The 10,345-nt window shown below is 45.0% G+C and overlaps 1 protein-coding gene across 1 annotated transcript; it reads left to right on the forward strand.

Moving 5' to 3' along the window:
* Nucleotides 1-5,966: 5,966 nt before the first annotated feature.
* Nucleotides 5,967-8,503, forward strand: LOC124958388 (serum amyloid A-1 protein-like). The gene is made up of 4 exons (XM_047516353.1): nt 5,967-6,036; nt 6,439-6,530; nt 7,650-7,788; nt 8,232-8,503. Exons 2-4 carry the CDS (start codon nt 6,443-6,445, stop codon nt 8,368-8,370), a joined length of 366 nt encoding a protein of 121 aa, XP_047372309.1. The 5' UTR covers nt 5,967-6,036; nt 6,439-6,442; the 3' UTR covers nt 8,371-8,503.
* The last annotated feature ends 1,842 nt before the right edge of the window (nt 8,504-10,345 follow it).

Below are 10,345 nucleotides of genomic sequence, written 5' to 3' on the forward strand. Positions count from 1 at the left end.
AAGATTGCTTTAGTAGTGCAGGTGCACTAAAGTAACTCTGACCAAGATTTAACCACAGTGCCAACATTAATATGGGAATGACTTGTAGATGAAAACCCCTAAATAGATGGCCACCATGACAGTTCTGGAGAGAACCAACTTAGGTAAAAAAAACTCCACTGCCGATGTGCAGGAGGAGTTGAACACTGAAAGGCAAAGAGTACAGAAGGCGGTCCCCAGTTCTCTTGGTGATCATCAATCAGTAATAAAATGAGGACAGCATCGTCTCCTTCATCATTCTCTGCTTGGAGATGGAACACTCTCCCTTGAGAGTGCTTTTCGCTAAAACTTCACTTCCTTTTACTTTATTTTCACTGATAATAAAGTTCTCCTGCGTGACTTTTGGTGTCTGACTTTAAATTTTATTTCACTGGAACAAAAGAGCTGAGGTTTGGAGTTTCAGTTCCCTGCTATCCTGTGACACAATGATGTGATTAGCTGATGACTATTGTTCTTGTGGGAGAAAAACAATCATAGAATCCTTCATGACACCTTGCTTTCTCTGTTCTTTAATCAAACTTTTTGTATACATAATCTTTTCTGTTTATTGATTGTAATTTTACCGTTTTTATGATGAAATAAGTGTGAGATTTCTCTTACATATTTATAATCATTACCCCTGAATTACAAGTCTCATTTTCATGAAGCCACAGCCTAGCTTTGATGCCCATTTTCTGCCCAACATGTAGTGGAGTGACTGTTCTATGGAAGGCACTCAATTACTGGTTCATGAATAAACAAATAGAGTCATGAGCTGTGTAATGATGTTGCAGTCAATGAAGCTCCTAAAATTATAATAGAACTGAAGAATTATTATCATGTAGCAATGCCATAGCCACTGTAACACTGTACTCCAATTATTAGTCATGTGTTTGTGGTAATGCTATTGTAAACAAACCTATAGCACTGCCAGTTACATACAAGTAACACCCCCAAAGTTCTGTATTAGATGATGATCATATATGACTATGTTATTTTTATGTATCTATTATATGATAAATTTTGGGGAGGATACTGAGGATTCAATTTGAACCTAGGGGCAGTTTATCACTGAGCAACATCTCCAGACATTTTATTTTTATAATTTTGAGACAGGGCGTCACTGAATTTCTTAGGACCTTGATCAGTTGATGAGGCTGGCCTCAAAATTATGATCCTTATGCTTCAGCCTCCTGAGTTGCTGGAATTGCAGGCATGTGCCACCAGGCTTGGCTCTACCATATATATATATATATATTTTTTTTTTAATATTTCATAGTGCGTGTTTTCTACTCAGTTAAAGAAAGACTTGCTGTAGAACAGTATGTCCTGTACTGCCAGCAGCAGTCTCATCTTGTATCCACTGTGTCTCCTGATGGCGTCAAAAGACCACATGGACTAACTGAACATTACCATCTGGGTTTGTGTAAGGACCCTCAAAGTTGTCCATACAATAGTGTGATCTTCTCATGCATCAGTCAGAACACATCCCTGCCTTAAAATGATGCATGATTGTAAGTGAACCTGTGAAATTCTGAAGACCCAGAGTAATACAAGCACTTCCCACTACCTAGAAAAACAGACACTTTGATGTTCAACTTCCTAGGTGACCTTTCACTAAAGAATCATGCCTTTGACCAAAGGCAGGGCCACATTCTGTGATGTCTGAATTTTTCCCATCTAATATTATGTGTACTTCTGCCACGGAATGCTCCCCCACAATGTCAGTACCTGGAAGAGTAGAAGTCACAACTGGTCTTTCTGAGCCCATTTTGGCTCTTAAATGCCAAGTTGCTTCCAAGTCCAGATGCCTGGATTTGAGGATCTTGCTGGGAACCCATTGTCACAGTCTCTACTGGAAAGGCACTGGGATGTTTTGCAATGGAACATTCTGTTACAAGCATGACAAGACAGCAAGGGGACAATGTCCAGGTTTTGGCTGCCAGAAGCTGAGATTGCTGTGACCTCTGGCATTCCTCCAAACCAAGCCACCCAAATTGGAATTATCACAATTCACCCCTCATCTTGTCAAGGGGCTTATAAATCTTGAGAAAGGAACATTAGGGAAATTGTGGTGGCAGGGAGCTAGAAGATAAAGAGCACTGGCCGATGGCTAAATGAGTACTGGGTGCTGATCCTGGCATGACTCACTTGTATTCTCTAAAGCCATCCATTAGGAGGGTTTAGAGGCAGATCCATTTTTTCTTTTATTTTTTGATTTTGTTAGTGTGAATTAAATTCAAGGGCATTCTGCGTCTGAGTTACACCCCTAGACCATTTTATTGTGACACAGAGTCTCATTGAGTTGCCTAGGTTGGCCTCTTACTTGTGATGCTCCTGCTCCAGCCTCCTGGGTCTCTGTGATTACAGGCCTGTGCACAGTGCTCGGCTGATTCACCTTTATCAGTAACAGAGTCATTCCTAGGAGATGTGCAAGTACGACAGATGGAACAAGAGGTTTGTGACTCAAGGAGTTCACAAATAAACAGAGAACCCCTCCTCAGGGGAGACTTGTCTCCTCTGTCTAGGTCTCAAAAAGCAGACCTGGCCTAGGAGACCTACTGCATCCATGTTTGCAGTCAGTGTGTCACCTCTAAAAGCAAAGTTTCTATTTATAGATGCTTCCTTTTCCACACAGGTCAGAAGCTTAGCTCTTATCTACCTTCCCACACCAGGTTTTACATACCCACTTCCTGGTGACTTCCATCTGTCCAGAACCTCTGGGAATCGTATTTTTAGCCCCTTTTGCAGAAGATCAGGAGGACATCCCCATGGTTTCATTGTGAGTCCACATGGGACTCTGGGGAGGTCCTTCTGCTGGCTCCTAAGTATCAGCCCTCCTTAGCACAGCACCCCACACTCAGCGCCAGAGGAAGAAAGAATTCCAATCTGCTGTTGCTGGCCTGTGTGCTAAGCCACTGTTCCCTTTATCTCTCCCAGCCTGACCTGCTTTCACTGCACAAAAGTAGTTTCTCTCTGGGTCAGTTTCCATCCTTCCTGCACTCTGCCCTCACTTCCCCTACTTTTGCTGGTGAACTGGGACCAAAGTCTTTGGGCTGCCTACTTCTTCCACCAGTGAAACAATCTAAAACTTCCCTATCTATGTGGATCCCACTTTGTGTTCATCTTCATCCATGGGGTGCTCCTCTTGCAGTTCCTTCTAAAGTAGGAAAGTAGGATCTATGTCCTTTTTGCTCCCCACTGCCATTTCCCTATTCTTTACCTCCCCACTTCCCACAGGGTCTCTTGCCTTGTGCTATTTTTAGTCCCTGCTGAATTCTTTATCACCCACTTTCCTGTGGTACCAATGTTCTCTGCACAGGCTATTCATAAGACAGGGAAAATTTCAAACACAGATACTATTGAAGACCATTCAAAGATGCTAACAGGCACCTCCAAGAGTCTGGCCCAGGAATTTGTTTTTTGAAAACACCTACCAAGGCTGGGGATGTGGCTCAGTGGTAGATTGCTTACCTAGCATGCATGAGGCCCTGTGTTTAATCCCCAGCACCACACACACACACACACACACACACACACACAAAACAAAACAAAACAAAACAAAAACAAAAAACACCAAAACTACCTACCAGATCCTTCTGGTGTGATTAATACATAAAGATTACAATCTATTCAAATATGTAAAAACTAACACAATCTTACATTGTCAGAACCTGGGTAATTGAAAGTAAATGCATCACAAACAGATGTTTATTTACTTGTGTGTTACAAAAGCATCAGCATCTTGCTCTTCAGAACATTATTCACTACCATTAGCAGAATTTTTTTTTTCATTCTTCCTTTTTTTTTTTTTTTTTTTGTACTGGGGTTTAACTCAGGGGCGCTTTACCTTTGAATCACATTCCTAGCTTTTTTGTTTATCATTTTGACTCAGGGTTTTGCTAAGATGCTTAGGCCCTCACTGGTTGCTGAGTCTGGCTTTGAGCTTGCCTTGCTCCTGACTTAGCCTCCAATGTCAATGGGATTACAGGCATGCACCACCCTGACCCAGGGGGAGAATCCAGGGTCAAGTAGGGATGACTGTCACTCAGGTCCTTGAATTTTGATACATATAAAGCATAAATTAAAAAGAAAATCTAAACATATATCTCTCTTCTCTCATTGCTAGATAGATTATTCAAATAAGAATGTGAGCATCTAGATGGGATTAAGAAAATGTGGTATATAAAGACAATGGAGTTTTACTCAACCATGAAGAAGAATGAAAATATGGCATTTGAATGGACCTGGAGATCATCATGTGTAGTGAAATAAGACAGACTCTGAAAATCAAGGTCAAGTGTTGTCTCTCATGTGCAGATGCTAGAGCAAAGTAAGGGAAAACAGCAGGGAGATCAGACCCCAGGAGGATAGAGGGAAGCTGGTGGAGTAAGAAGGAAGATAGAGGGGGAGGGAAGAGGAAAGGGAAAGGGGAAAAATGTGGAATTTGACAAAATTGTTATGTACATGTAAAAATGCCCACAGTGAATTCCACCTTTGTGTGTGTGTCTATAAAGCACCAATTAAAGAAAATAAATAGAAGAAACCCAATGGAGTGGGGGAAGAGGAATAAGGGGAGAGAAGAGGGGAGGAAAGAGGAGGCACAGGGGACAGACATGGAGTCAGTGAAATTCCATTCATGTATGATTATGTCAAAATGAATCCAACTATTACGTATAACTATAACACAGAGATGCATTTGAAAAAAAATCTGAGAGTCTTTGATCCTCTTTATCAGCAAAGAATGAGAGTGTAACAGTTGATTGAAGAAGCTTGAGGTTGAGTGAAAGAGTAGCACTTGCTGGACCAAATACCATCCAGCAGAGGAAGGGGGAACAATAAACTTCATTTGGCATCAGAGAGAGATTCAGCCTTTCCTTCAACCTGACTTCAGGTACTTTTGTAATGGTATCCCCTTCTGTACTACAGTGTCCAGAATTCTCTTTCTAGAACGTTTCAGTGAAGATAAATAATGAAGGGTTGGTGACTCTGTTCACATACATACAAGTCTTAGCCCTCCTGGGCTCTGGTGTAGCCCTGGAACTCATTTCCAGCACCTTTTCCTGCAGAGCTGAGCTTAACTGGCTGAAACTCACAGTGAAAGAGGCCAGACAGTGACAGACCCACCCCATCCTGCTCCAGGGTAATAGAGCTCAATAGCTCTCCCTAGTTTTCACCTGCCTAGGTGCTTAACTCTTCCACAATTGGCCTGCTTCTTCCTATAACAATTGTTACCCCCTATGCTTTGTTACAAGCTTCTTAAACTACACTGTACTTCCTTACACCCAAAAGCTTCATTCCATCTAAGTGAGTCCCCAGCATGAGATGGGGTGCTTAGAAAATTCCCTTACTACATTGGCTCACTCAGGGGTCATCTTAGCTAATACACTTTCTAATTGGCTATATCAACTGAGCACAAGTGTTCTATGCCTTAGAGGTGAAAGTTTAGATACACCAGAGGTGTGTAGTGCCACCCTGCCAGTTTCGTAGTTCAAAGACTTTATGTAGGAACTCAGCTGGGCTTACTGTTGAAGCATCGGCCGTCTGGTCCAGCAGGCCTCATCCTGAGGCACCGACTTGGGAAGCAAGATCCTGGCTGCTGGAGTCACTCTTGCTCCTCACCTCACAGCACACTGGGGCACCATCTTAGAGCTCTTTCCCTGGCCCTCCAAAGCCTCCTCTGCATTGCCTCCACTCCCCCAGAGCTGAGCAGCAGAGCTGCTCACCTGACTTAAGGAGCTGCCAAATGCAGAGCAAAGGTATGTTGTGTCTTCCAATTGCACAACTCGGGAAAATGACCTGTGGATGAAGAACACCTGGAATCCAGTAAAATTTCTATTGCAAATTTTTACAGGAAATGACCTGGAGGGACTATCCAGGAACCAAGCCTGGCTCTCTCCTCCTGCCCCTGAGCCCAGGGGGAAGGCTCAGGATAAATACCAGCCTTCTCTCCCTAATACCACTCAGGGACCAGCAGATCTGCTCCACCAGACATCAGGTGATTGACTACTACAAGTGGTGAGTTTTTAAAATCTTGTTCTGATTTCTCTTTCCCATCAAGAATGGAATTTCCTTTGAGAGTAATATTCCTGTTTTTGTATTTATCTCATGTGGTCTGTGTTGGGGACACATGGAGAATACATTAAAGCCTCCTGGACAGTGGCAATCTGGTCCCACCTCCCCACTCCTCCGTTGGTGCCACCTTGTTATCCTTCTTAGACAGAGCTGGATTCAGGTGTGATGGGGTCAGGATGAGGGCTAGGGGCTCTCAGTGAGGTCCTACTGCAAGGATTCCTAGAGAAAATGCAGGGAGTATAATGAGAACCAGTAGAAATGAACAACCAGGCTAAGGACTATAAATGTGAAAGGGACAGGTGCCAGTCTCATCCATGTCTCCTTATGCCTCTTCTTTCATTTCAGCACCATGAAGCTTCTCACAGGCCTGTTTTTTTGCTCTTTGGTCCTGGGAGTCAGTGGTGAATTCTTTTCATTCATTAAAGAAGCTGCTCAAGGTAAGGCTGGTGGAGACGTGGCCTCTAGGGTTCACTTGGAGCACTCTGAAGGACTGGAGCCACTGTCTCCAGATGTGCTACCCTGTGTGGCAGGGTGCATGAGATTTACTGAGGAGCATCTCTTTAAAGGAACTGAAAAAGCAGGTGGCAGAGCAGAGGTTTCCAATCAGCTGTATGTGAAGCCAGTCTTGCCAAGTTGATGTGTCTGCTCACCACTTCTTAAGTTCCATTGTTAACAATGACAGGTCCTCATGAAACCACCTGGGGTTTTAACCACTGCACATGCCTGGACCTTCTTCTTCCTCATGCAGCCTAAAGAATTGGGCAGGGTTGTGGCCCAGGCATCAGACTTTCAGTGTCTCCCAGGGGATCAGAGAAGGCAAACCTGGCTGAGAACCGTTGCTCTAGTTTTCCTCAAACCACCACAGCCTCAGTGGAGGTTATGGAGCCAGACCAGAGGCACTCACGTCACATGCAGTGCACTCAGTGTTCAGAAGACATTTTCCTGAGGAGTCAGGGCAGGAGGGCTCCATGTGTGCAACCCACTCAGCCTCTGCCTTCCTGGTCGCCTCCTCATTCACTGCAATTTTTAATCACATGTACCTTCCTTGTGGAATGCTGGTTCTGGACCTGGGGCAGTGTGCTGGTTCAGAGGACATTTCCAATGTGTGGAAAAGTGTTTGGCTGTCCCCCTGGGGGAATTTGCTGCCAACAGGTAGTGGCAGATCTGGGGTGCTGGTCAATATCCTCCACTGCTCAGGGCAGCCCTGAACGAGAGAGAACCACCTGGACCAAATGTTCAACAGTGCTGAAGCCAAGGAATCCAGTTCTAAACTGACATCTCCCTTCTGTCTTTTAAACATCACAGCTCCCAGTAAGGTGTACTTCACCCCAGCACAGTGGACTAGCAAAGACAAACTGGTGTGGCCCCTAAGGCCTCTCACTAGAGATACTGGCAGAAACCAGCTGGGATTAGAGACTCTTCCACTCAACCTATGGGATCTAAGGGGGCAAAAAGAATGAAATCTTGAATATTTTTATTCCTTGATGCCTCCTGAAGGTGATGTCACAATCTTTGTGTTTATTTGATTCCATTTTGTCTTTTCTTTCCCAATTCAGGAACTTGGGACATGTGGACAGCCTACACTGATATGAAAGAAGCCAATTACATAGGTGCCGACAAATACTTCCATGCTCGGGGAAACTATGATGCTGCCCAGAGGGGACCTGGGGGTGCCTGGGCTGCTGAAGTGATCAGGTAGGGCAGGTTCCTGGGGATGCCAGGCCTGGGTGAGCAGAGCTTGGCTGCCTTGGGGGTCAGGAGGGAATGAGCCCTGCAACAGCTTTCTGTCAGGCTTGAGTCTTCCTCCTGCCCATTCTGCCCACCTGTCTATCCATGCCCAGTGCAGGGCCTGGGTCACTGACAGAGCAAGAGATGGCTGATGTGGACCAACTCCTAAACAGACAAAAGGAGGGCCACAGAGTGGTCCCTAAGCCTCCCTCCCTGGTGCTATTCATCCAGTTCCAGGGTAAACGGCCAGGCTGAGTGGGGCTGTGCCAGTCAAGGGTGGTATCTCAGGCCCTCTTCCTAGATCTTCCTGGGCTCCTCTCAGAGCATCCCCTGATGGGAGAGAACTGGCAGGGTAGACTGAGGCTCATCAGCCTGCTGACTCACCTCCTTGCTGCCTTCCTTGATTTCAGTGATGCCAGAGAGGGTCTTCAGCAACTCTTTGGCCATGGACATGAGGACTCTGAGGCTGACCAGGAAGCCAATAGATCAGGCAGGAGGGGAGAAGACCCCAATCAATACCGACCTGAGGGGCTGCCTGACAAGTACTGAGCTTCCTCTGCATTCTGTCTCAGGACACTGGCTGTGAGCCCCTAAAGGAGATACGGAGTCACTGAGTTCTGTGTGCACAGAAACTGGTCAAGGGCCCACAGTGGGTGTTCAATAAATACATAAGAGATGGAAATTGTAGCATCTGGTGTTATTTTTCACACTGAGGTTGACATATTTGGTACAAAGGGGTGAACAATAAACACCAAGGAGATCTAGCCTGGACCTCGGGGTATAGAGGATGTGATCTCAGTGGTCACCCAGGACACACCCTGGCACTGACTCTTCCCAGAATCAGACTTGTCCAGGTCCCTGTGGTTACACTGTTGCTATTTCCAGGCCTTTTCATGTCCAGACCCCTCACTCCTAACAACTATGTCCTGTCACCTTCTCTGTCCCCAGGTTCTTAGTCCTCAGTGGGTCTGCCTTTTGAGACAGGAGACATGGTCATGGGTTGACTGGCTCTGGAATTCTGCTCCAGAAATAGCCACCATGGTTTTCTATTCATTTTCAGCAGAACCTACAAAACCAATTATTCACCAATTTTTGTTCATTGTAGCCAAGATATTCCTTCAAACAGTGTTTCACACTCTTTTTATTGCTTGATTTGAAGCCTAAATGAAGATGTAAGTCCACACCATTTGTGCCTATTTCCTGACACTTTGTGATTTTTACCTAGATCAAAATTGCAGATGTGATATTTGTGAAGTACAGGCATGGCAGAGAAAACCCCTTCATCAGTCAAGTTCAGTAGGAGACAGAAACCAGGCAGAGATTTGGAAATGGAAATTTTAATACAAGAAATTGTTAATTATTAACAGGAGTTACCACTATGGATAATGAACACAGAAAGGACCAAACTTTGCATGATCCTCTTTCTAGGCAGACATTTGGGTCTCCTTTGCAAGTCTATAGCCCATTACATGGAGAGAAGTTTTGTTTGGTGCCACAGTAACAACTGACAAATAGGAGATGGCAAGGAATTTGACTGGATGCTGACCAAGAGTCCACTGTGCTCACTGGGAGTATGGGGTGGGGGCAATGGATCTGTAAACCTGCTTGCAAACTGTTCACATGGGAGTAGCAGCTAGCATGCTGCTGAACTCTCTGGGCAGCCAGCTGTAAAAGGGATGGATTTCTGAAGAGAATTGTATGCCCCCCACTTCATGTGGAGAAGACATTTTCCCAGAGTGGCTGTATCTGGTGTGAGAGAAGAGGTTATAAGGAGGTCATAGGATAGAACCTGACCTGACAACTCTTATGTGTGTGGATACCAGGAAGCTTCCTTTCCCGCTCTGCACCCCACAATGACACAGTGAGAAGGCACGTGTCTGCAAGCCAGGACGAGCTTAGTCACCAGGAGCTCACTTAGTGTGTACCTTGATCTAGAGCTTCGTGGTCTCCAGAGTTTTAAGAAATAAATATCTGTGTTTAAGTCACCTATGGCATCTTGTGATGGCAGCTCAGGCTAACAGAAGTGGGGTGCTGCTGACACACTGAAAATCTGATGGAGGTGCCACAGAAATTGTTGAAACAGCCAGTCCTTTGGATTCCACTAAAACTCCTGGGCTGAGTGCAACTGGGTGTGGCAGGTGAGGATGATCACGGGAACCTGGGAAGCCAAGCATGGCACCCGGAAAACAGGTCTTCATTTCCCTCTATGCCTCCACTGCTCTTTACTGACAAAGATTAGCATCCTGCACAACTTGCCAGGGCAAGCTGTTTAGAGGGTCCAGTTCCAGTACCACGGACAGTCAAGGAAATGCGGATGTGGGGCTCAAAGTAAACACATTGATTACTGGTGCCCATTTCTGCTTTGAAAGTGGAATGAAGGAGGACTCCTAAGGGGAGGAGATGAATGATAAAGTGATCTTTATAGGGAAAGTCATTAAATTAGTTGTTAATTTAATTAGTAGGGAGATTTGCTGCTGTAGTAAGTTCCAAGAGGACTTTCTCATACACTTCTTATGGGAAGGCA

This window comes from Sciurus carolinensis, chromosome 11 (assembly GCF_902686445.1).
Source record: "Sciurus carolinensis chromosome 11, mSciCar1.2, whole genome shotgun sequence".
Taxonomy (NCBI): domain Eukaryota; kingdom Metazoa; phylum Chordata; class Mammalia; order Rodentia; family Sciuridae; genus Sciurus; species Sciurus carolinensis.

Excerpts from the sequence above, each read along its gene's own strand:
- LOC124958388 (XM_047516353.1), top strand. The coding sequence starts at position 6,443 with ATGAAGCTTCTCACAGGCCTGTTTTTTTGCTCTTTGGTCCTGGGAGTC. Across the intron at positions 6,531-7,649 it reads CATTAAAGAAGCTGCTCAAG|GAACTTGGGACATGTGGACA; the intron begins GTAAGGCTGGTG and ends TTCCCAATTCAG. Across the intron at positions 7,789-8,231 it reads TGGGCTGCTGAAGTGATCAG|TGATGCCAGAGAGGGTCTTC; the intron begins GTAGGGCAGGTT and ends CCTTGATTTCAG.